At 42.2% G+C, this 27711-nt stretch overlaps 1 protein-coding gene across 1 annotated transcript; it reads left to right on the forward strand.

Moving 5' to 3' along the window:
• The first annotated feature begins 1840 nt into the window (after positions 1 to 1840).
• LOC112845976 (low affinity immunoglobulin gamma Fc region receptor II-like) lies at positions 1841 to 4623 on the forward strand. The gene is made up of 5 exons (XM_025905145.1): positions 1841 to 2352; positions 2580 to 2624; positions 3914 to 4174; positions 4260 to 4505; positions 4607 to 4623. Exons 1-5 carry the CDS (start codon positions 2322 to 2324, stop codon positions 4621 to 4623), a joined length of 600 nt encoding a protein of 199 aa, XP_025760930.1. The 5' UTR covers positions 1841 to 2321.
• Positions 4624 to 27711: the final 23088 nt, after the last annotated feature.

A 27711-nucleotide genomic window follows, 5' to 3' on the forward strand; every position in this document is an offset into this window, starting at 1 on the left:
TGCCCTGGGACAGACTGACAGACGCGAAGCTGCCATATCGCACCATCGGCCCCTCTGGCCATCGCCAGTAGGCAGCAGGTGAAGAGTCTTGACCACGGACACAACGACCAAGAGTGTTCGAGCCAGGGCTTGAACCGGCAACTTTCTGAGCATAAGGCGAACTGCCAACTCTTGAGCCACGATCGCCCTAAATAGCAATGGCCGATGCTTAGCGTCATGTTATTATGTGTCCCAACATCCAATGGCATGTCACATTGTTTTCATGGCCACACCCTCACCCCAGGTGCAGAGGCCTATTTCTGTTCAGGAATGTTGTGAATGCTTTGAGATTTATATTAATTGCAATTCCTACCTCTACATTTATTTTTTAAAATATATAATTAGCACAGCGTGGCCGTGCAATGTTTTATATGTTTGTTTGTTTTTATTCCTATTAATTATATTTTCACTTGTTACCTCTGAATTATTGAATCAGACCTAGATGACATGAAATTTTCAGCAAAATTATAATTCAAATACTCCTTTAATTATTGATTATTCTCATTAATTTTCGATCATTTTATATATTTTTCCACAGTATTACATTTGAATTTAACAGATCATTCTCTCACATAACAGACAAATATTTGTGAAATTATGATACATTTCTGAATGTATTTTTACAATTTAAATACGCGTATGTACAAAAAAATATATTTAAAAACAAGTAAATTGTGTTTTACTATATTTACAGTGATGTTTTGTTATTTTACATTTGACATGTAAAATCACAGTCTACTTATGTAAATTTAATGATATTCTAGAAAGACAGTACAAAACTGTAAAATATACAGTAAGATACTTTGACATTACTATTTTTTGGAACAGTGTAGGAGTCAACAGAATTTTTATAATCTGGGGCTCTTTTTTTTTTCTCTTCAGTGATGACCCTCATGATCCTGCTGTGTGCACATGATCAGAAAGCCGCTGAGTGCCATTAATTTGCTCATTGATTTGAAAGTTGCTTACCATTTTGTTTGAGGGAGCAGAAAATGCAGGGGAAACAAGTATTTTTACTGAACTTCTTTCTCTGGAACATGTAATAGCCTGTATTTAAAACACACCTCTTTTTTGCTTCCAATTGCTCAAGTGTTGTTGTTTTTTCATTTATCACAATAGTTTTAGTATAAGTCTAAACTAGGACGTCCCTTGTGCATGATGAGGGAAAATGAACTCCTTTGGCTAAACCAACCAAGGAAAAACAGATTCATTCTGCGAATTTTGTGATCATTTTCTTTCATCATCATTTTCTTTCAGACGTCTGAAAGTTAGACAGACCCTTTGAAACCAGGGCTTACTTTATAGCAGTCAGTTTTTCCAGTGATGCATATATGATGATTTACAAATGAAGATAGTAATGTGCATAACTAACCAGGGTGAAGACAATCATAGCATTAAGCATTTCTATGTATTAAATATTGTTGTATCCACACCTTTATACAAAATATATACAACACACTGAAAGTCCAATATGTCAAACAAATTATTTATTATTTATTTATTTTATCCATCCATCCAACCACAGACTTCTTTGGGTTGGCTGTGAAAACTGGCTTCCTCAGAGACAACATCATGCCCACACACTGCACATGCTCTGCCCAGGTGTGGGTAGTTGCATGATTACCAAATTAGCTTCAGCCTATGCATGGTCAAACTTTATTGTTCCCATGTAGTGTGGTTTTCTGAGAAGATTAAAGAGATGTTAAGGAGAAAAGGTCTCAGTTCACTTTTTAACTATATTTAGGCGTAATGAGGTATTGTTTTGTAGATGTAATTTCAACTTGAATGATTTTTAGGTTTCATTCATTAAATCTCAGTATTTTTGCACATTTATGACATAGAACAATATAAAAATGAACTATGTTTGAATGTCAGAATGGCATTACTTTGTATAGTAACATTTACTGTCCTGTGATTGAACATATCTTCAATGACTTTGGTGATTCCCTGAGTGGGCTGAGTACCCTGAGAAGAGGTTTAAATGTTTACTATTTTGTAACATATCTCAGCACAGTTCACCAAACTGAGCACAGGAAACAGGAACCAGTCTACAAGCTGCATCAAACACAGCATTAGTCTGAACTGGTTTGTTGTTCCGCCCACTGACAGTGAACTGACACAGTGAGGCTTGACTTGACACAAAAGACACTCAGCTTCTTTGGAAACAGCTTTTCTAAAACTAGATAGTTGCATTAGGTTCTAAAACTATTTAAAATACTTTTACTAGCAAAGAGACACCCCTGCTCACTGCTGTTACAGTCTTCAGTATACATCAAGACGACATGGAGATCAGCGCTCTCTGCATCAGACTGTGTGAGTACTTTCTCTATTTCCACATTATTATAAAATGTAGGTTATTTATTCTGATTAAAAATATGACAGTTTTATTTGTTTTATATTTTAGGTAAGAAGAGTTGGCTATTGTATTTTTTATGTACTACGTATGAGATGTAATAATACTTTACATTTATACTTAGTACAGTATATTTAGCAATTATACAGTATGTGTTATAGTAACTAGCTATTTTGTCCCTCTTCAGTGATGACCATCATGATTCTGTTGATGGTACAGGATCAGAAAGTTGGTGAGTACCAGCTGTTTGCATGTGTTTATCAATATCAGGTCACATTTTGAACGAGATAGCACAGATAGCCTGGACCTGGGTGTACAGTATGTATGGGGAGTATGATTGTGTGTACAGTGTCTATTTCTGTCTGTCTCCACATTGGGTGAGTGCCGACTATTTGTATATGTGAGCACACTCCCTGCCGCTGATGCCCTCAAACGCTGGTGGTTCTTGGTGTCCGGGGCCGGGTGATCGGGTATGTACCAGCTCACGCCAAGCTGCTTGGCGGGGCCTGGGGCCCGTGGCTTGGACAGGCCGCTTCCGGGGTTGGGGGGCCCTCAGGCCTCTGGGCCTGGGGCTCGGTGCGCTCTGGCACAGCTGGCTGCCGGCAGAGCCCGCGGGCATGTCACTGCAGCCCCTTTATGGCTTCTGCTCCATGGCTGCTGTGTGATCCCTCGTCTGGGGCTCTCCTTAGCTCTTCCCAGGAGGGTGGCACGGTTACCCATCCGATGGTCCTCCTTGGGTTCTCATACTCTGGGGCCTCTGGATGTCTGGTGCCTGGATCTCTTCCATGCCTTCTTCATGCCCTGGGGGACAGGGCTATCACTCCCCACACCCTCTAGCAGATCATAACATAGAGAAACCTTTTGAATACAAGCGTGCTGATCCACACAGGTGTGCACACAGGTGTATACACGCTTGTTCTCAGACACAAACTACACCTTTCTTGGCTGCTACGTCAAAGCACATTGTGCGCTGTCGGTCTTGCGTGCTCCATAAGAAAATTCAGTTAAGTATCTAATGTTATTTACTGTTAGCTAGATTATGGTGATGGTGTTGCGCTTATTATGTTGCTCTCTTTTTTGCTTGTTTTCTCTTCTGCTTTTTCTTCTCTCAACAGGTCATCCAGGAGATTTTTTAAGTGACCCTTCTTACCGTCCATCTTCCGCTCTGTTGTTCTTTCTCTTCCTCTCTTTCTTTCTCCCTTTCTTATCGCCCAGTTATGTCTGTCCCATCTGTAACAACTGAAAATAAAATAAAATAAAATAAATACATAGTAATAATAAAGTTCAATCAAATGGACCAATATGGCAAGGCCACGATGATCCACTTGGTAAAGTAAATCTGTTGGGCATCTTTCTTGGCCTTCAGACAACAATTCTGATGGCTGAAGAGCCAAACGGGACAAAAAAAACCAAAAATGAGATAGCACATTATTTAATGTTTTATTCATTCACTGTTGAAGAGCAGTATGCCAGTTTTAGTAGTAAAACTCTAAACTAAGTCTTGCTTTTTCTTTGTTTCAGATGCAGTTTCTCTTCGTATCGTTCCAAACAGATTGCAGTTCTCTGAATATGAATCAGTGACATTTCACTGTGAAGGAGTCGATTATTGTGAAGTTGTGCATAGAATTAAAGGGAAAGTAGAATCATGTAGTAAAACTAATAAGAGGACACCAACAGGATCATCCTGCTCCATTCAAATTGTTTACACATACAACAGTGGAGAGTACTGGCATGAGACTGAAGGAGGAACAAGAAGCAACAGCATCAACCTCTCTGTCACTGGTACTTTTGAGGAAATAACAATATTTCTAATATTTTTTAATTGAATTTATTTCATGCATTTAATTATCAAATGCATGTCATTCAGCTGGTCCTGTGATCCTGGAGAGTCCTGCTGTTCCTGTGTTAATGGAAGAAACTGTGACTCTGAGCTGCAGGAACAAAATTGCATCCTCCAACTTCACAGCTGATTTCTACAAAAATGGATTTTTCACCCACAGAAGCTCCACAGGAAACATGACCATCCAGAGAGTTTCCAAGTCAGATGAAGGACTTTATAAGTGTAGCATCTCAGGCGTTGGAGAATCACCAGAGAGCTGGCTGAACGTCACAGGTGAGACACTGAGATGTTTTAAAATAAGGTTTTATTTATAACTGAGATATGAAAGACAGCTGATTCTCTTGATGCAAAGCTGTTGAATCTGTTTGTATTAGCATATTTGAAATACTGAGAAGTTTCCACTGTGCAAAGCTTAATTGCAGACTTAAACTAAATTAACTAAAATAGGCAGCACGGTGGCACGGTGGTTAGCACTGTTGCCGCACAGCAAGAAGGTCCTGAGTTCAATTCCACGATCAGGCCGGGGTCTTTCTGTGTGGAGTTTGCATGTTCTCCCCGTGTTTGCGTGGGTTCCCTCCGGGTACTCCGGCTTCCTCCCACCGTCCAAAGACATGCAGTTTGAGGGGATAGGTTAATTGGATAATCCAAATTGCCACTAGGTGTGAATGTGTGAGTGAATGTGAGTGCGAATGGTTGTCTGTCCCTGTGTGTTAGCCCTGTGACAGACTGGCGACCTGTCCAGGGTGTACCCCGCCTCTCGCCCTATGACAGCTGGGATAGGCTCCAGCGCCCCCCGCGACCCTGAAAAAGGATAAGCGGAAGTGAATGGATGGATGGATGGAGGTGTCCCAAACTTTCCATAGTGTTTTAGAAGCTTTTAAGTTGATTGCCAAGAGGTTTAATGTTATTATGAAGAAGCTAAAATTGACATTTGATGTTTTACCATTCTTTTCTCATTTAAACCTTCCTGTCTTTTCTAACTATTATTTTGACTCTCAAAATAAATTAAATTAAACAACAAATCCAGACAAAGAAGGGAGCCATTCCTCCTCTGCTGCCACACCTTGGATCATTTCTACCATTTCATTTAGTGCTCTGTTGGTGGCAGTGGGACTGTATCATATTGGCAAAGATTGCTTTAAGAGAGGTAATAAAAATAATTGTTATTATTATTATTAGTAGTAGTATATTAAAATTTTTATCTTTTTGTCAGATACATCTGATTTTCTTATCCAGTTTTTAAATAAAATGGAAAGACAGCAGATATTTTACTGAGCAACAGTATCACAAAATTAATTCTGTGAAAGGTATTATCTTTGTTTTCTCATGTGGTGTTGTCTGTATCATTGTTAGACATATATGTAATAGTTATAAATGTATAGATGCGAGTGATAATTTGAGCTTCCGAAATGTATGCCTGAAATGAAAACTACATAAAATACAATTTTAAAGCTGATCTTTTAGACATATTCTTTATCACAACAGCTCAAAATATTTGGCATGAAGACTTCAGACCTCATTCAGTTTCAAAATTAACTTTAAGTTGAACTCAATTACTTTCCCCTTTGAACAATAACAGCATTGACTTTTATTGTTTAACTAGCATTTAACTAGCATGACTAGCATTATTTGTCTCACAAATTGTTCTACTGCAGGAGAAAAAAATGAAAAATACAACCAAGAACTTTACTTTTTGACAACCCATAAAACAAATGAAAATGGATGGAGTACTCATAAATTTGAAAATAAATAAACAAAAAAACATAAATGTGTGTTATACAGTAAATATAATACAAATAGATCAGAAGTATAAAGTGTAATATCTTTGTTTTGTACCAAGGCAGCATTAAAACCAACAAGCTGTTTAGAGTAGTTCATATTCTTGTTGTCAAAGTAGAATTACGAGGCAAACAGCAAAAATTCAATTAGAAATTTAAGTTTTTATTTAGTTCAGTCTTCTGTTAGCAACAAAATGGGGGGATATAGGAATGACATCGATTTTCTTTGTAACCCTCAATGTCAAATTTTCCTAAAATTTTAAATCAAGCCTAATGAATACACTGAATAACAGACAGAGATTATCATGAATAATATAGATGTGGTTATTTTTCCCTTCGTTCCCACTGTCCCTTTTCATTACAATAAAAAGAAGCATTTTTCAATGTAATATTACTCAACTGTGACCACTGTTGCTACCATGATATTATTTGGATATTAAGCAGTTATTACTTTGGTAAATGAGTGGTAATAACTTAGAAATTACCTTGTGCTAAGTATGACTTTGTAGTGACGATGAGTTATCTTAGCTTATCTTATCACCACTGTATTATTAAGCTATTGCGTGTGTGTCTTACAGGTTGGAGAGAGAGAGCTGTCTGAGGGCATAATCACATCTGAGTGAGAGTGAAAACAAAGAACTAACCCGGTTTTATCGCATATTTGTTTTTGTAATTAGCCAAGTTGCACATTGTCATCAGGGCTCGATGTACAAGTGTTTGGACTGCTATAACGTTTCTTTATTTAGTCAGATAGAGCTAGTTGCGATTCTGATTTGGTTATAAGTATGTATAAAGTTTGAACACAAGCAAAGACACCTGACTGTTATTTAGAAGTTGAACTTTAACCAGCGCCTTTGATCTTTCTGTTTTTACACATGTATGAATGCTGTTACAATAAAGAAGCTGCTGCAGCTTTCAAAGACACCCACTGTGGTCAACCGCTAATGTCAAAGTGTCACATAACTTTTTTCCAAAACAGACGTACTGAGTTTGTGGTCAGCAACGAAATATAACTGCCAAGTTTGATACTGGGATGACTTTAACTGACTTTAAGTGTGGTCTATTACCCAGACAAAATAGGTGGTGTCTTAATTCATGCAGGAACTTCGCTTTGATAAAGCCAAACAAAATGATTTGAAGCCCTAATTTTGTTTGGTCAGACTGTGTGAAAGCAGAAGTCAGGAGCTGAGAGAGGAAGTGTTCAGCTCTTATGGGTTTGGCCTCAACAGGTTACAGTAGGTTATATTTTGAGAGGCTAAATAAGGTCAGTGAATAAGAATTATTTAATCAGAATTTCCCCTCCCTATGCCATGACTTAGTTTTACACAATGTTACATAATAGTATAATAAACATGGAAAATCATATTGAGGAAAATTGTGTGCTGATAAAATTTATTAATGCAATTATCAATTAAAGAAATTACCAATCAATTTAACTGAAAATGTAAATTTATACTGTTCTAAAATGTGGATGATGTTTACTCACACCTTGGCCCATCAATTCATTTATGAAGAGACATAAAAGTCTCTATAAGTCTATAGCAAGCCAATCACGGGACTCGAGTACAGTGGATTTATTTATAGTAAGAATGAGGAAACAATTTACGAAATGTCTAAAGAACAAAAATCCACGATCTCTACATACTTTTCAGGTAGACTGATAGTGTTATCCTTAACACAGGACAGTGTGACAGAATCCTCTCCATGAGGAAAACAGAACATGCTCCTGGGCAAAGGAGCAGACGGGTAAGAAAATGGCAGGCATACAAACAGACTTACAGTTTAGAGGCTTGTTATTACTGCGACTGGTTTAGCAGTCAGACAAATGTAACGGAGGGAAGGTGTTTTATTCGCACAGATGTTATTAAAAGGGGGGAAACCCTCCTAAAAACGGACAGAGCAGTGGGGCAGCCAAGGGAATGCACACCAATTTAAAACTATAAGGATAAAATATAATTTACTATATTTAAACAGTTAAAAATATAAAATGAATTAAAAAAAAAAAACAAACAACCCTGGCCAAGGGACAACAATAAAAATTAATAAAACACAGCGTTAAAAGTCCAGTGGCGTCCGCCACGGTATAAAAGTCACTAATAACAAATCCGGAGAAGCAATACAGGGAGGGAACCGGCGGTGTCCTCGCCTTCCTCTTCGCGTTCGGCGCCCCGATGCGCTAAAAAAGGAAAGGCAGCAGCAGTCACTACTCTTTTAGGGAGCTATCGTTCATTAAAAGGGGACAAGTCAACGAGACTTACCCCGGGTGGGCAGAGCTCTCAACTCCGCCCGCCGCTTCCTTGTGACTGGTAAATGGCACTGGCCCGGCTCGCCGCCTCTAGTCCTTCGCAGCCGCGTAATCTGGACTCCCGTTTCTGCAGCAGTCGGACCGCTCGCCCCGCATCGCTGGCTTTCCCTCCTTTCACGCCAAGCTCTCCCAGACTCGCACTGACGCCAACTCCGGCGCCGCCGCCGCTTACGGCCATCAGCTGCCACTTCTAGAGCACCATCCTGTTACTCTCTCTCTCAGGCCTGTTTGTCGTCTGGTAGGCCCTCTTATTGGCCTCCGGGAACCTCGCAGGTGTATATGGTTCATAATCAGGGAGGGGCGGAGTCTTTCCGGACAAGTTACCAATAAATACAATAAACATGCAGTAAAACTCATAAAAATAAACCACTGTACAGTATTAAAATGTTAAAATGTAAAACACAGCAAAACATGCACAATAAAAACCCAAAGCAACTTGTCCATTTCCACCCCGTGACACAAAGACTGAAGGAAAACCCTCTGCATTTAAAGGAACCAGCTGATCACCAGATGATGAACAGGTGAGATGATTAGCACAGGTGTGCAGGAAGGGGCGGAGATCCCAGGAGGACTCTGCCCCTGTAAGGTAATGCGTGGTTAACTCACACACAAACTCACAGTTAGAGAGAAAGTGGAGACAGCCTCATGTGGACATTAGAGGAACTGCAGTTTCGGGTCAATTGTCAGTTCTTGAATTTGCCAATGCTAAACAATAATGATGATATTGTGGTGGACCACTAGAGGGCTCCACTCACACCCAGTGTTAAGGAAGTGTGTTCCTGTGTTGTGTGGCGCGATGTGTGCAGTTTGTGTTGGAGAAGAATAAAGAAGGAGTGAGAACTGAGAGCTCTGTGTCATTGATGCTTACCTCCACATTGGTGACCCCTGACTCGAGCATGCAACGGGCTGCAGATAACGCTGACTCTGCTATGGATGCATCAGCGGCCACCGGACCTCCGCCTCCTGTTGCAGCTACGTTCGCTGTGGCGCTGAAACTGCCGGACTTTTGGCTCCATGACCCCCCCATCATGGTTCGTTCACGTGGAGGCTCAGTTCGCCCTTCGCGGCATCTCGGCTGACGACACGAAGTATCACCATGTGGTGGCCTCGCTCGACCCGCTGGCCACCCGTCGCGCGATGACGCTCCTCCGGGACCCACCCGCCCAAGGGAAATACGCCGCCCTTAAAGAGCTGCTTCTTCGGCGTTATGCCCTCTCCGACGCTGAACGAGCCGAACAGCTCCTCAACCTGTCAGGCTTGGGTGGCGGTACCGCGCTCGAGCTCATGGAGAACATGCTATCGTTGCTTGGGCCGGATGACGGGGGATTCCTCTTCGTCCACCTCTTCCTCCGCCAACTACCGGCCGCCGTGAGAGCTGTCCTCGCAAACTCCCCGCTTCTGCCTGCGAAGGATTATCGCTCCCTGGCTGAAGAAGCGGATCGCATTCTCCTGGCTAGCCGCACTTTCGACGTTCACGCCCTGGCTACGGACTCGCCGGCGGCGCCTTCCACGCCTCCACCTGCCTCCCCCGGGGCATCCGCCCCTTGCTGACGGCAGGGATTGCTACACGCCGGCACCGCCGAAAGAGCATCTGTTTCTACCATCAGCGTTTTGGTGACAGAGCGCGTCGCTGCCTGCCGCCTTGCGCTTTCACGGCCCAGGGAAACGGACCCGCCAGCGCGCCGTAGCAGCCGCGACCGCTGGCATTACAGAAAGGCTGCTCTTCATAGAGGACTCGCGCTCCGGGAGACGTTTTCTCGTGGACTCCAGCTCACAGAAGAGCCTCTTTCCCCCTACCGCTGCCGACGGACTAGCAGCGAACTGTGGACCGCAGCTCATGGCAGCTAATGGCTCTCCCATCAAAACGTTTGGGGAAAGGTTGGTGACTGTTTGTTTTCATGGCCGGGATTTCCAGTGGAACTTTGTTGTCGCCGCTAGCTCTGTACCTATTTTAGGTGCTGATTTTCTGTGCGCTCATGGACTGCTTGTCGATGTTGCTAACAGACGTTTAATTGATGCTCTCTCGTTTTCTTCGCTACCCTGTTTTACTCGGGCTGCCGAGCCCCTGTTTCGGGCTAATGTAGTGACCTCCGGGGATGCTTTTCAGTGTTTGCTTTTAGAGTTTCCATCGCTGTCTGTCCCTAATTTCTCTAGCACGGTAACGAAGCATGGGGTTGAGCATTATATTCCCACGGTTGGGCCCCCGGTGTTCGCGCGCGCGCGCCGCCTCGACCCCGCGAAACTGTCCGTCGCTCGGGAAGAGTTTGCAGCCATGGAGCGCCTTGGCATTGTACAGCGTTCGAACAGTGCATGGGCCTCTCCGCTTCACATGGTGCCCAAATCGGACGGTCGGTGGCGGCCATGCGGAGATTTCCGCCGTTTGAAGAATGCCACGGAGAATGACCGTTACCCCATCCCCCACATTCAGGATTTTTCTGCCAATCTCGCTGGAACGTCGATTTTTTCTAAAATTGACTTGGTACGGGGGTATCACCAAGTTCCCGTGCGCGCCGAAGATGTTCCTAAAACCGCTGTCATTACCCCCTTCAATTCAATTCAATTCAATTCAATTTTATTTATATAGCGCCAAATCACAACAAAAGTCGCCTCAAGGCGCTTTATATTGTACAGTAGATAGCACAATAATAAATACAGAGAAAAACCCAACAATCATATGACCCCCTATGAGCAAGCACTTTGGCGACAGTGGGAAGGAAAAACTCCCTTTTAACAGGAAGAAACCTCCGGCAGAACCAGGCTCAGGGAGGGGCGGCCATCTGCTGCGACCGGTTGGGGTGAAAGAAGGAAAACAGGATGAAAGACATGCTGTGGAAGAGAGACAGAGATTAATAACAGATATGATTCGATGCAGAGAGGTCTATTAGCACATAGTGAGTGAGAAAGGTGACTGGAAGGGAAAAACTCAATGCATCATGGGAATCCCCGGCAGCCTACGTCTATTGCAGCATAACTAAGGGAGGATTCAGGGTCACCTGGTCCAGCCCTAACTATATGCTTTAGCAAAAAGGAAAGTTTTAAGCCTAATCTTGAAAGTAGAGATAGTGTCTGTCTCCCGAATCCAAACTGGAAGTTGGTTCCACAGAAGAGGGGCCTGAAAACTGAAGGCTCTGCCTCCCATTCTACTTTTAAATACTCTAGGAACAACAAGTAGGCCTGCAGTGCAAGAGCGAAGTGCTCTAATAGGGTGATATGGTACTACAAGGTCATTAAGATAAGATGGGGCCTGATTATTTAAGACCTTGTATGTGAGGAGCAGGATTTTGAAATCAATTCTGGATTTAACAGGAAGCCAATGAAGGGAAGCCAAAACAGGAGAAATATGCTCTCTCTTTCTAGTCCCTGTCAGTACTCTTGCTGCAGCATTTTGGATTAGCTGAAGGCTTCTCAGCGAGTTTTTAGGACTTCCTGATAATAGTGAATTACAGTAGTCCAGCCTGGAAGTAATAAATGCATGAACTAGTTTTTCAGCATCACTCTGAGACAGGATATTTCTAATTTTAGAGATGTTGCGCAAATGGAAGAAAGCAGTCTTACATATTTGTTTAATATGTGCATCGAAGGACATGTCCTGGTCAAAAATGACTCCAAGGTTTCTCACAGTGTTACTGGAGGCCAAGGTAATGCCATCCAGAGTAAGAATCTGCTTAGATACCATATTTCTAAGATTTTCAGGGCCGAGTACAATAACCTCAGTTTTATCTGAATTAAGAAGCAGAAAGTTAGCGGCCATCCAGGTCTTTATGTCTTTAAGACATTCCTGCAGTTTAACTAATTGGTGTGTGTTACCTGGCTTCCTTCGGCTTGTTCGAGTTTTTGCGCATGCCGTTTGGCCTGAAAGGTGCCGCCCAGACCTTTCAGCGGCTGATGGACTCCGTTTTGCGTGGGCTGCCCTTCGTTTTTGTTTATCTGGACGATATATTGGTGGCCAGCTGCTCAGCGAGCCAGCACGAGTCCCATCTGCGCCAGGTTTTCCAGCGTTTGGCAGCGCACGGCCTGATCATCAACCCTTCCAAGTGCCAGTTTGGGTTGCCTGTTCTGGATTTCCTCGGGCACCGCATTTCCGCTGAAGGTGTGGTTCCGTTGCCCGACAGAATCCGGGCCGTTTCAGCTTTTCCGCGTCCTACATCGGTTAAAGCATTGCAGGAGTTCTTGGGGATGATAAATTTTTACAACCGCTTTCTCCCCAGAGCTGCCCACCTGCTACAGCCACTCTATGCTGCCTTAAAAGGTAAAACAGCCAAAGATCCTGTTGACTGGCTGCCGGAACGCATCCAGGCGTTTTCCGCAGCCAAGTCTGCACTGGCTGACGCCGCCCTGCTGGCCCACCTGCTTCCGTCGGCGGAGATCGCGCTGACCACCGACGCGTCCGACGTGGCAGTGGGTGGGTGTTGGAACAGCGGGTTTCAGGTCTCTGGCAACCGCTCGCCTTTTTCAGTCGTACGCTCAGGGATGCTGAACGCAAGTACAGTGTTTTTGACAGGGAGTTGCTGGCCCTGCACCTCGCGACACGGCATTTTCGTTTTTTCCTCGAGGGTCGCAAATTTATTGCATACGTTGACCACAAACCTTTGACGTTTGCGATGTCCAAGGTTTCTGACCCATGGAGCGCACGCCAGCAGCGCCAGTTGGCGGCCATTTCAGAGTTTACCACAGACATTCAGCATGTGGCTGGTAAGTCCAATCATGTCGCTGACTGTCTCTCACGTGTGTTGGTTTCTCCGGTGTATGTCGGCGTCGACTACGCTGCCATGGCCGCTGAACAACGTGCTGACCCGGACATCCTGGCCCTTCAGTCAACGAAAACGGGCCTCGTGCTGGAGGACACCCCGGTGTGGGACGGCGGTCCGCCCCTTCTTTGCGACGTTTCCACCGGCCGCCCCGCCCAGTGGTTCCCCTTTCGTGGCGTCGGCGTGTTTTTGACTCGGTGCATGCCCTCTCTCATCCCGGCGTCCGGGCCTCGGTTAAGCTGGTCAGCGCCAGGTTTGTTTGGCCGGGCCTTCGCAAAACGGTGAAGGAATGGGCGGCGGCTTGTATCCCATGCCAACGCTCAAAAATCCACCAGCACACGCAGGCACCCCTCGAACCTTTCCGTGTCCCCGGTAGGCGTTTCGATCACGTTCATGTGGACCTGGTTGGTCCCTTGCCGCAGTCGCAGGGTTTCACGCACCTTTTGACTGTGGTGGACCGCACCACCAGGTGGCCGGAGGCGGTACCCCTGGCGTCCACGACAGCGGTGACGGTGGCCAGAGCATTTTTGTCAACGTGGGTTTCACGTTTCGGTGCCCCTGCTGACATTACCTCGGACAGGGGCCCCCAGTTTGTTTCTGAGCTTTGGTCTGCTATGGCTGACGGCCTAGGGGTCAAGGTCCACCGCACCACGGCGTACCACCCGCAAGCTAACGGGATGTGCGAACGGTTTCACCGGTCACTTAAGGCCGCGCTCCGGGCTTCCTTAACAGGTGGCGACTGGGTCGACCGTCTCCCGTGGGTTTTGCTGGGATTGCGTAGCGCTGTTAAAGAAGACCTCGGGGTTTCCCCGGCTGAACTGGTCCTCGGCCAGCCCCTCCGGGTCCCCGGGGAATTCTTGCCTGAGAGCCCTCCCCCATGTTTCGATAGCTCTTTGTTGCCTTTTCGCCCCCCAAGAGACTCATTTCCTGTTCCTGGTCCTGTGCACCACTGCCTGCCTGACACTTTTGTTCCCAGTTCGTTGGACTCTGCTCGTTTCGTTTTCGTCAGGCACGATGCCCATAGGACTCCGCTGCGTCCACCATATGACGGGCCATACAGGGTTCTTAAACCAGGCAACAAACATTTCATTTTGGACTTTGGCGGTCGGCAGGAGGTTGTCTCTGTTGACAGACTTAAGCCTGCACATGTTATGCAAGAGGATCAGGTGGTCCCGGCCCAGGCCCCTCGCCGCGGCCGCCCACCTGCCACCGGGCTGATGGATTCTGTTTTTTCCCCCAGGAGCGACCCACAATCAACGGAGTCTGACTCGTCTGCAGCTTTTTCTGACCGCCAGTGCCAGCCTCGCTCCCGGGCTGGGTTGCCCTCTGTCAGTTTCCCACCCCCCAGTTCCGCCGTTCCGGCCGTTTGCTTAAGCCCCGGGTCCTGGACTAGTTCTGCTGGGTGTTCGGGGGGGGCATGTGTGGTGGACCACTAGAGGGCTCCACTCACACCCAGTGTTAAGGAAGTGTGTTCCTGTGTTGTGTGGCGCGATGTGTGCAGTTTGTGTTGGAGAAGAATAAAGAAGGAGTGAGAACTGAGAGCTCTGTGCCGTTAATGCTTACCTCCACAATATATATTAGATGGTTGCCAAATGTGAGCACAGCTAATTAGTTTATTTATATAATCTCTGCAGTCATTCACACAGCAACTCAGAAAGACTCCTCCTCACAGCCTGCAGTATGTATCTCGTCTCACAGACTGTGCTCATCACAGCAATGGCAGCTTTGGTGCTGCTGCTGGGACTCCCTCGCTGTAGGAAAGTCAGAGCAATGATCATAAATACTATATATGGAAAATACAAACCATTATATAAGCCATATACCAAAATCATAAACTAAAATATAAACCGTTAATATTATCATTCATACATCACTGATTACTTTGAGGGCTGTATTTTTGGGCTTCTATAAGCAGATGCATCATGTGGTGGGACAGTTTTAAAAAATATAACTGTCTGTAAAATCCCACCAAAGCTCTGTTAACCATCTCTAAAGGACCCACCATTGCTTGGAAAACAGTACTTTTGTATACATTTTCTATCATTTTTTATCCTTTAAAAATATCAATTATCTGTAGTATATCTTGGTCAAAACAAAAAGGAGCAAATATGTGTAAAACTGTTTACTTGTGGGATTAGTGATAATAAGAGTGTGTTAGTATGTTAATGCATCACAATCAGAATGTGAACATGAGGAATATTAAATTACAAGGTGTATTTAACGCAGCATTAGTTTGGTTTGATAGAAAACACTGAAAATATTTTTTTAAATACTGTTTTGTTTCAGCAGCAAAACTGGGACTGCAATCATTATTGAAACCAGAGTTTAAGATTGAACAATTATGTGACTAATGTTGTTGAAATGTGATTCCAATGTGTATGATATTGCATGCAAATGATTCATTTGGTGCGATTCAGAGAAAGGCCATGTGAAATACGGTGAATGTGAAGTGCGGCAGCACCCTCTGTCACAAAAGCCAGTCGTTACAGCACCCCTTGTAAAATATTTTTTTTAAAGAAAAAAGAAAGAAAAAAGAACAAAAAACTAGTAGTTTTAGGGTTAGGGTCATTTATTCATTTATCTCAGAAATATGTGACTTTAGAAGATGTAATATTAAAATATATAATAAAGGTCCCTTATCACAAGGAGTCACATGTTTTATTTGGCAGATGGAACATCAAAGGGATTTGTGTCTCCTCCTTGAGTTTACAAAGTTGTAATAAATAAATACAATTCCAGAATAATGGTTACTTTTCTTTAAATATCTCCTTGCATTGTGGGTGAATTACATTTTACAGGAGACACCAGTATTTGAAAACTATGAATATTTGAGAAATTTTTCAGTGTTTTAATGTTTTTCTTGTTTTGAGCTTCCCTGTCCATAAAGGCCAGCAGAGTGAATGCAGGTAGAGCAACATCTGCTGCTGTGAGAAAAAAAAACACGATGGCATGTTACTGAGATTTTTTTAACAAGGGCAGCACATTATTCATATGAAGTTGCAAGCAGAAAAAAGTGCTGAATGGGTTTTTTTATGTTTATATGTTATTTATACTCTAAATGTACAGATACTAATAAAATTTGACCTTACTGAACTTACACCTCAAATGAAAACCACACAGTCCATAATTCCGTAATTCTGAAGCATCTTTTAAAAAAAGTCTCATCACCAATATTTCTGTCGTTATCTGTCCTTTCTCTCTCACTGTTTTTCTCTAGCAGATGAATATTGTCTTCTGTCTTCTACAGCTTAGCCCAGAGTCATACTCGGGCACAAGGTGAGACTGATTGTGAGTAAGAGCTATTTAATGGTGGCATTGCGAGCAAAGCAACAGCAGACATCACCTAGCAATTTGAAACAATCTAAGGTAAATAAGCATTTCATTACATTAAAAATTGGGCTACCAACTAGTTTATTTCCACCAGTTATCAAAGCAGAATCAGAACCCATCACAAAGATCCTGTCACCAGGTATAAACCAGCCCATAGCAGAGGACCCCTTCTATATATATAGATATATATATATATATCTATACATATATATTAGGGGTGCAACGATACTCGTATCGATATTGAATCATTCGATACAGTGCTTTTGGTTCGGTATGCATATATATCGAACAATACAAATTTTTTAATTTATTCTATCAACTTTTCTTCTGACGATGCTGTCTGTGTTGAGCGCTCAGTGAATCTGCATTTGACTACTCCGCCTAGGCTGCACTGTCAAGCGCAGATCCACTGAGCGCCACCTACATGCATTCAGTCAAGCTAGCGAGACAGAAGTTAAGCTCATTGCAACATGGCAAGCTGAACCTCCTCCACTGTCATTGAAATATGGCGTTTGGAACTTTTTTGGCTTTCCTGTGAAGTATGACCCTGATGGTAAGTGCGTTGTGGACAAAACTACAACAGTATGTCGGATGTGCCACGCCATGGTTAATTACATCGGTGGGAACACAACAAATATGAATGCACATTTACGCCAACATCACCCTAGTGCAAAGACAAGTGAAGGCAGACAAAAACAACAACAAACGCACATGCTACAAACTTTGCCAGAGTCATTTAGACAGCCTTTAGCGCATGATTGTAAGAGGGCAAAAGAAATCGACTGGGCAATTGCTACTTTTATTGCTGTGGACATGTGACCCTTTTTTGTAGTAGAAAACAGCGGGTTTCAGGAAATGCTGAGAGTACTTGAGCCCCGTTACAGTATTCCTTCACGAACCTATTTCATCGATACCGCAGTTCCTGCTTTGTACATGGAGACAAAAGCTAAATTAGAGACAGCAGTGTCAGCAGCAACCGCTGTTGCTCTGACCTCAGACGGCTGGACGTCAAGAGCTACACAGAGCTACCTCACTGTCACCGCACATTACATTGATCCAGAATGGCAGATGAAAAACTGTGTTTTGCAGACACGCCTGGTCGAAAGTCAAGCCACTGACGACTTAGCCAAAGGTCTCTCTGAAGCTGTGGAAGATTGGAAGTTAGTGCGACCAAATGTGACAATACCTGTAACTACTGACAATGCTAAGAACATAGTTAATGCCGTCACAGCTGCTGGACTGGGGCCACAAATCAGATGTTTTGCACATACTATTAATATAGCTGCTCAGAAAGGAATGGCAGTGCAGAAGGATTCCCATCTCCTGGCAAAGATGAGAAGAATTGTCTCCTTCTTTCACAGAAGCACAACAGGATGTAATGTGTTAAGAAAAAACAGCAACTGTTGCAGCTTAGTGAAAAAAAACTGATTCAAGATGTTCCAACTAGGTGGAACTCCTCTCATGATATGATGGAAAGATACAGGGAGTGCAGAATTATTAGGCAAATGAGTATTTTGTCCACATCATCCTCTTCATGCATGTTGTCTTACTCCAAGCTGTATAGGCTCGAAAGCCTACTACCAATTAAGCATATTAGGTGATGTGCATCTCTGTAATGAGAAGGGGTGTGGTCTAATGACATCAACACCCTATATCAGGTGTGCATAATTATTAGGCAACTTCCTTTCCTTTGGCAAAATGGGTCAAAAGAAGGACTTGACAGGCTCAGAAAAGTCAAAAATAGTGAGATATCTTGCAGAGGGATGCAGCAGTCTTAAAATTGCAAAGCTTCTGAAGCGTGATCATCGAACAATCAAGCGTTTCATTCAAAATAGTCAACAGGGTCGCAAGAAGTGTGTGGAAAAACCAAGGCGCAAAATAACTGCCCATGAACTGAGAAAAGTCAAGCGTGCAGCTGCCAAGATGCCACTTGCCACCAGTTTGGCCATATTTCAGAGCTGCAACATCACTGGAGTGCCCAAAAGCACAAGGTGTGCAATACTCAGAGACATGGCCAAGGTAAGAAAGGCTGAAAGACGACCACCACTGAACAAGACACACAAGCTGAAACGTCAAGACTGGGCCAAGAAATATCTCAAGACTGATTTTTCTAAGGTTTTATGGACTGATGAAATGAGAGTGAGTCTTGATGGGCCAGATGGATGGGCCCGTGGCTGGATTGGTAAAGGGCAGAGAGCTCCAGTCCCACTCAGACGCCAGCAAGGTGGAGGTGGAGTACTGGTTTGGGCTGGTATCATCAAAGATGAGCTTGTGGGCCTTTTCGGGTTGAGGATGGAGTCAAGCTCAACTCCCAGTCCTACTGCCAGTTTCTGGAAGACACCTTCTTCAAGTAGTGGTACAGGAAGAAGTCTGCATCCTTCAAGAAAAACATGATTTTCATGCAGGACAATGCTCCATCACACGCGTCCAAGTACTCCACAGCGTGGCTGGCAAGAAAGGGTATAAAAGAAGGAAAACTAATGACATGGCCTCCTTGTTCACCTGATCTGAACCCCATTGAGAACCTGTGGTCCATCATCAAATGTGAGATTTACAAGGAGGGAAAACAGTACACCTCTCTGAACAGTGTCTGGGAGGCTGTGGTTGCTGCTGCACGCAATGTTGATGGTGAACAGATCAAAACACTGACAGAATCCATGGATGGCAGGCTTTTGAGTGTCCTTGCAAAGAAAGGTGGCTATATTGGTCGCTGATTTGTTTTTGTTTTGTTTTTGAATGTCAGAAATGTATATTTGTGAATGTGGAGATGTTATATTGGTTTCACTGGTAAAAATAAATAATTGAAATGGGTATATATTTGTTTTTTGTTAAGTTGCCTAATAATTATGCACAGTAATAGTCACCTGCACACACAGATATCCCCCTAAAATAGCTAAAACTAAAAACAAACTAAAAACTACTTCCAAAAACATTCAGCTTTGATATTAATGAGTTTTTTGGGTTCATTGAGAACATGGTTGTTGTTCAATAATAAAATTATTCCTCAAAAATACAACTTGCCTAATAATTCTGCACTCCCTGTACCTTGAACAGCAAGCTGCAGTGTATGCTGCTATGGCCGACAACACTGTGAAGAAGAGTATGAAGACCATTCAGAATCTAACTCAGGAAGAACATGCACTGGCTGAAAATCTTGTTACAGTCATGAAAACCCTAAAAACTGTGACAGTCATGATGTGTGAAGCGTCATCTCCAACAGCATCCCTGATCCTGCCACTTAAAATGAACATCCTGAACTCTATGGCGCAGTCTGATGATGACAGTCCAGCAGTGAGAGATGTAAAAAAAACATCAGGGAGGACCTGGAGCAGAGATACGCTGATCCTGCCCTTCAGAATTACCTACACAAGTGCACAGCTTTAGATCCTCGATTCAAGTCCCTGCGACACTTGAATGATGTCACTCAGCTGAGAGTCTATGGAGCACTCAGCAGAGAACTTGTCCTGAACATTGAACAAGTAGGTTTTCTTTTTTTTCTTTTTTAAATTTTATTTTGCTACTGCTTGATTTATAAATATTAGTTAAACAAATACAATTAACAGTTTGGTTGTTTATATTTCCTCAGGACCAAGCCGCTGGCACCACAGAAACTGCGACCTCCACAGAGACTCGAGCAGAAACTCTTCAGATTCACCATCAGCATCTCCACCAGAGAAAAAGTCAGCCATGAAGGAGTTGTTTGGAGAACTGTTCATGGCACAGGAGCCAAGGACCAGGTCTGCAGCCGAAGTGGCAGAGGTTAGCAGACTGCATTCCCATAGATGGTAACCCACTGAGGTGGTGGAAGGAACATCACAGCTTGTACCCTCATCTTTCCAAGTTGGCACAGTGTTACTTGGTTGTACCTGGAACCTCTGTCCCAAGTGAGAGGGTGTTTTCCACAGCAGGTGACATTGTCACAGCAAGCAGATCTGTACTGTCAGCAGAACATGTGGACATCCTAATTTTTCTGAAAAAGAACATGGAAATTGAGTAAACTATGTTTTGGTTTGTATTTAACAGGACCTTTTATTTAAGTTGTTTATACTGTATATGCAGCTAAGTGCTAGCACTCCAGAAGATGAGTGTTAGGGGAGGTCCATTAAAGAGTGATTCATTTTATGGGGACCTGATTTGTTATATATGCTACTGAGAATATACCCCAGAAGAAGGGTATAGAATAGCTTTTATTTGTATTTATTTTATTTATTTTTTATTCTTTACATGGTGGTTTTTTTGTTTTACATGATGCCAAGTCTGCACAACAGAAAATATGTGAAGTATAGCTTTACCAGATTTAAGTTTTCATGTGTTTTCTGTACTCCATAGAACATGGTTCTAAAAAAATTTTCATGTCAGGGATTGGGTGTGTTTGTTTTATATTCTGCCAAGAATAGTCACCTCACAGTGTGAGGTGAGGTCCATCAGAGAGTAGTTCATTTTATGGGGACCTGATATGTTCAACATGCTCCTGAGAATTTACCCCAGAAGAAGGGTATAGCATAGCTTTTATTTTGGAAAAGGACATTTCTTTGTAATAAACTCGTTTCCAAACTCTTTTATTCTTTTATTATTTTGTTGTTTCAGCAACATTTAATTTAAAAACTGTATTTTTGAGTTAAAAGAAATATTTATAATCTTAATAAATTACAAATTAAAAAAGGCATGAACATTTTTTTTGTATCGAAAAAATATCGAACCGTGACACCAAAGTATCGAACCGAACTGTGAATTTTGTGTATCGTTGCACCCCTAAATATATATATATATATATATATATATATATATATATATATATATATATATTGTGTGTATGTGAGGGGAACACCTATAAAAGACGCAGCCACCCAGTACACATTCTGCAAAAAAGAGCAATAAGAATCATAAATAAAACCACTTCAAGAGAACCATCAAATCCACTTTTTATTAAATATATTCTTAAAATTAAGTTTTTCATTGACCTCAGAACTCCAAAAACAATGTATAAAGCAGCAAACAAATTTTTGCCCCACAATATTCAAAACCTGTTCGAAATAAGACCGAATACTCATGACCTGAGAGGAATCCTTATGTTCAGCAAGCCTTTAGTAAGGACTAATGTAAAATATTACAGCATTACAGTCACAGGAGTTAGTGTGTGGAACACCTGTAGTGATGAATTTAACAAAAGTACTTAGTTAAAAACAATACATTGCATGTGTCATGGTCTCCGTGTCTCCTTCGTTGACCTAATTTCAGGCTAAATGCTGTTTTTGTTTTTGTCTCTATCTCTCCGGTCTGCCTGGCCGGAGCTCAGCTGGGCTCCCGCCCTTGGCCCATGCACCTGTTGTAATCAGGCTGTGAATCTGCCTGATTACCTGAGCTGCTATTTAAGATGGTGGCTTAGAATGCTTCTTTGCTGGATTGTTGAGTAACTCTCGTCAGTACAGCTCTATTAGTCTCTGTTTGCCGTTTAAAGTTCTAGTCTGTTCTTACTGTGTTTCCTTGTATATAGATTCCTGGACCCATCCCTGTTTCCTGATTTGTTCCCCTGAGTCTGGCAGTGAGGTGTGGAGAGGATGTGAGCGTGAGCGCTGAAGAGGATTGTGAAAGTGGAGAGTGAAGAGTAGGCGTGTGGAGTGTGTTTTAGTCCCGTTTTCCTTCCATCCCTGGATCCCTGGAAACTCGAACTTTCCCACATTTTGTCACATTACAGCCACAAACATGAATCAATTTTATTGGAATCCCAGGTGAAAGACCAATACAAAGTGGTTTACACATGAGAAGTGGAACGAAAATCCTACATGATTCCAAACATTTTTTACAAATAAATAACTGAAAAGTGGGGTGTGCATAATCATTCAGCCCCCTTTGGTCTGAGTGCAGTCAGTTGCCCATAGACATTGCCTGATGAGTGCTAATGACTAAATAGAGTGCACCTGTGTGTAATCTAATGTCAGTACAAATACAGCTGCTCTGTGACGGCCTCAGAGGTTGTCTAAGGCTGTGTACCAATTCAGGGTATGCACGCTTGAAGTACGCACACTACGCGTACTACGTGCGGTGCGTACTACAAGTACGGGAAGTGCGGAAGTGAGAGGCTTGTGAAATGGGACGGTCTAGCCTTCGTCGCGCTGTTCAGGTTGCCTAGCAACCATGATACTAACCGCGAGAAATGTTTCATACAGCTTTGTGTGACAGAAATGAAGGAGAAAAATGTTTTGTTGGTCATTCATTTTTTTCATGACATCACTTTGATCAGTTGAGACCACAGGACTGTAAAGCATGATAGTTGGGCTTCATTTCTGTACTGAACAGTCATTTCAAGATTAGTTAGTAAATAATAATTAGCTAATGTTGTTCATGAGACTAAAGTCATCTCACTGTGGTAATGTTAATATAATATGGACAATATTATATGTATTGTCAGATTATTTATTTATTTATTTATTTATTTATATATATATTTATTTATTTATTTATTTATATTTATATATATATATATATATATATATATATATATATATATATATATATATATATATATATATATATATATATATATATATGAGCTTGAACTCTGGGTCAAAGATGCAAGTAGCAGTTATTTATATTTCCTATCACCTTAAATCTTCACTCAAAGACAAGTATCTCTGACAGTGTATATACAGATGTATTATATATAAGAGACAAACATTGTTCTTTCAATATGTTGGCATTACTAAATTTGGCTCAATGCTTACATATATGTGTAAAAAGCAAATGTATGAGCTGTGAAAACTGTGTCTGATAGAATGAAGATCAGACTGATATATTAAATATTCCTTTATTGGGTGAGAAAATCAGACCATGTCATAACTGCTTTAAGTCATACAGAATAGATATCAGAGCCTTAAACAGGCTGACTTCTGCTAAATGCGTCAAACTGGGCAGAAAGTATACAAACACATAACATCCTTATAGAATATGATGTAACACTATAGATCAACTTAGCTCAGAATATATAAAGCATATAAACAATTACAGCAATATGATGCAACAAACACAGCAGTACTACTAATCCAAAATACTCAAAGCTTCATAGAACTGAAACAAACATTTATTTTTAGCTCCATTCTGCTGCTGATACATACTTTAGGTTTCTGAATATTAAACTTGTTGCTGCCTTTCATAGTGTGTAACTTGAAGGCCCTGAGTACTTTCTCCCACACTGAAAACACTGGGATGATCACATTATTTGAACATTACCTAATAAGACTGATTCAGGACAGACAATTAGTTATGTTAAACTTTCCTAGCAGTCCTTCACAAACAGGGAACAGTCTGTCTATTCTCTCCATCTGTCAGCTGCTGCTGGCTCTTCCTCCTCCTCTTCCTCACACACTGCTGAGTTTGTCCTGGTGGATCATCAGGGGTGCAAAGCCTCACAGATGATGTGCAGCAGTGGGTCCCTCAGTCTGTCCTCACTCTGGACACTTGCAGTTGTCACACATGGAAATCAAATGTGTGATAAGCTGCAGGATTCAAACACAAGTGTAACTTATAAATACATGTTCATACTTTTATTCCACAATCAGAGAGAAAGAAACCGAGAGAGAGTGCAGGACAGACAGACAGGTGACAGTCTCAGGTGTATACACTGCTACAAAACAGCACAAGAGAAGGAGGATTTAGTGTTTGTGTTATTACGAGTGCTAAACAAGAAGAGTTCCCAGATGGTCCAGTGGACACATGTGTGACTCCTGTGATTAAAGCATCTTTCTTTCAGCTTAACGAGTGAACCGTCAGCTCGTTCAAACACACGTTAAAGTCCGTTTGGCTCGACACCACCGAACAGAGGCAGCAATATAACATAGCTAACATTAACAGTGCAGTGAATCCTGCTTGTGCCGTCATATTCAGGACTGCAAACCGAGCAGCATCACTGACTTTCAGCTTGTTGTGTTTGTGGATATATGACTGACTTTAATTATCCATAAAATCATCACATTCTCTGTAAGATTAAGGTCAACTATATATATGTATTTAGAAGTAGAGGCTTTAAAACCAAGTTACTGCTGAAAGTACAAACATCACTAATGTCACATAACTTTGCCGACATGTGGCCAACAGTAATGTTTTAATGTTCTTAAACATTTGCACATAAATAAGTGACATAATATTCAGTACTTACTTTTGACAGTTCACTCTTCGGCCGCTCCCTTCTGCCGTATTTTGCGGCAAAATTATCCACACCCACCGCCGCGCTATGGATTGTGGGATATATGGGGCCACGAAGCGTGCACCGGACCACGCTTGATATTTGGGGAAATCGACGGCACATTTGGAGTATGCATTTGGAGTACACTTTGAATTGGGACAGCCGTCGTCGCGTGGCGGTGACGTAATCGCACTTGAAATGCGTACTTCAAGCGTGCATACCCTGAATTGGGACACAGCCTAAGAGAATATTGGGAGCAACAACACCATGAAGTCCAAAGAACACACCAGACAGGTCAGGGATAAAGTTATTGAGAAATTTAAAGCAGACTTTGGCTACAAAAAGATTTCCCAAGCCTTGAACATCCCACGGAGCACTGTTCAAGCGATCATTCAGAAATGGAAGGAGTATGGCACAACTGTAAACCTACCAAGACAAGGCCGTCCACCTAAACTCACAGGCCGAACAAGGAGAGTGCTGATCAGAAATGCAGCCAAGAGGCCCATGCTGGAGCTGTTTTGCAAAGAAGAATGGGCAAGAATTTCAGTCTCTAGATGTGCAAAGCTGGTAGAGACATACCCTAAAACCAGTGTTGGGACTAACGCGTTATTAAGTAACGCGTTACAGTAACTACGTTATTATTGTGGTAACGAGCACGGTAACTAGTTATTATGCCAAAACCAGGAACGCGTTACTCGTTACTGGGATTTAGATAGGCTCGTTACTCGTTACTTCGTGTGGTGGATATCGCGGAGCTTCCACAGATTCAATAACATTAGCAAGTGATGGAGGCCAGCAGGTGGATGAAGGAAAAGGGAGGCAAGAGGAGAGACCCGAAGCGGCCGCCGGTCCGCGTGTCAGGTGAACTGAACTTCAGGTAAGAAGTTATGACCTGCAGTCTATCGGAGTCAGATATAAACCAAGTTTAGGTGGAGTTTATTTTCGGTATGCTGACATTTTCGTACTGCGTGCTAGCTAGCATGACGGAGTTTCTATACAGCTGGGTGGGTGCTATGTTACTGATGTTGAACTTTATTTTGTTCATACGGTTAATTATTAGAGTTGCCAACCGTCCCCTAAAAAACAGAATCGTCTCGTATTCAGAGAAAATATTACGCGTTTCGTACTGAGGTGAAAAGGAACACAGTTTGTCCCGGACTTCAGCTACAATGAAAAAGACACAAAGCTGAAGCTGCACAGCTGCCTCTTCTTCTCTCATTCTCTCCTGTTTCTACTTCAATCACGAAACTGATCAATGATCAGCTGATCGGCTTTTCTCTCTTGTTTATTTATCGCCCACTTTGCGCCAGAAAGAGGAAACCAGCGGATGTCGCGTTAAACAACAGCAGCAAGTTTAAGCTTGATCAGCTGTTGTTAGAATTTATTTAATATTAATTTCTAGTATCAGCTGATGTTTGCTGGAGCCACAGCTGTAAAGCTGCTGGTCATGATATCGGTTTGGTTATCTGGTGAGAGGGAAACATGCAGATGAAACCAGGAGATGTCCTTACTGAATCATCAGAGCTGAACAGGTGATGGAGAAACAGGTTTACCTTTTAGGTGACATGAATGAGTTGAAGGGAAGTTATGAACTGTTTCTGAGAGACAAATAACACCAGCATCCTTTTCTACGTAGCTGACAGCTGGTAACTGTGCAGGGGCGGGTCTAGCAAAGTGTTGCCAGGGGGGCAGGTAGGGCATTAACAGGGAAAGGGGGGAACAAGGAAATACTTCTTTATTATTCTCATTTAAAATGTCTCGCTTTAAAAAAAAATAATTATCTGAGTCTTACAACAAACAATTGATAGATTGATACATATATACCATCAGAACAGTGTACATCACTGTCACAACAGTGTTTATTTTCATTCAAAGGCTTTATGATTTTTCCTATAATGGTGGGCCGGTCTCTAGTCAAAATGCCCGGGACGATTTTTTTGTCCCAGCCCAGCTCTGTATGCAGTTCATCTGCAGTCTGGTGTTACCTACATCTTCCTATTCAGAAGGCAGAATTTCCAAGTTCTGAGTACAATCAAAAGCACCACGACTGCAGTTTTTGTGTTGGATGTAAAAAGCAGGCTAGAATCATGGCGGCGGTCAACGACGGTCCAGGCGTGGGATTTCTCTCATGGAAATGTGCACATTATTTTTTCCTTTCTATTGGTAGGTGGCACAGTGCACTTGTGGCAAGTAAGCAAGATAGAAGACTGACAATCTTGCTGGGTATCCAGTTACAGAAGCAACACATTAACAAGAGAATTCTGAGTAAAACCAAAGTTACTTTCCCTAGTAACTAGTTACTTTGAAAGTAACGAGTAACTTGAAGTAACTGAGTTACTTTTTTAGAGAAGTAACTAGTAATGTAACTAAGTTACTAATTTAAAGTAACTTACCCAACACTGCCTAAAACACTGGCAGCTGTAATTGCAGCAAAAGGTGGTTCTACAAAGTATTGACTCAGGGGGCTGAATAATTACGCACACCCCACTTTGCAGTTATTTATTTGTAAAAAATGTTTGGAATCATGTATGATTTTTGTTCCACTTTGTATTGGTCTTTCACGGGAAATTCCAATAAAACTGATTCATGTTTGTGGCTGTAATGTCACAAAATGTGGGAAAGTTCAAGGGAGCCGAATACTTTTGCAAGCCACTGTAAATAAACTGTGTTAATCACAGGGGTGTTTAGCTAATGTGTAAAAATGTAGTTTGCTGTTTTGGTTTGTGAGCTTAAATTGTTTTCTGTGTGTATTGCATGTGAGTATTGACTTGTACATAGTTAAACATGTATATTGTCGGATTATATAATGTCATATTATGAATATTGAGTTACAAATATTGTAATCTAAAATAAGGAGGCAGGAACAAAAAAAAGTGTAAACTTCTTTTTCGAGCGCATACATTGTGTAAATATAGAAATAGTCATGAAAACTTGATGATGTTTTTAGGTTTTTTCTCTTGTTATTTTAGTTATATTTAAATGTTCAAAATAAACTATGCTATTCTATTGTACACACTCCAATGCTAACACATCTCACTAAATTACATAAAGCTTGTATACTTACTCCCAAACATTTGTGTTAGATAAAACTGCCATGAAATAATACATATGTGGAAAAAATCCTTGCTTCAGTACAAAG

The sequence above is a fragment of the Oreochromis niloticus genome, linkage group LG3 (assembly GCF_001858045.2).
Source record: "Oreochromis niloticus isolate F11D_XX linkage group LG3, O_niloticus_UMD_NMBU, whole genome shotgun sequence".
In the NCBI taxonomy this organism is placed as follows: Eukaryota; Metazoa; Chordata; class Actinopteri; order Cichliformes; family Cichlidae; genus Oreochromis; species Oreochromis niloticus.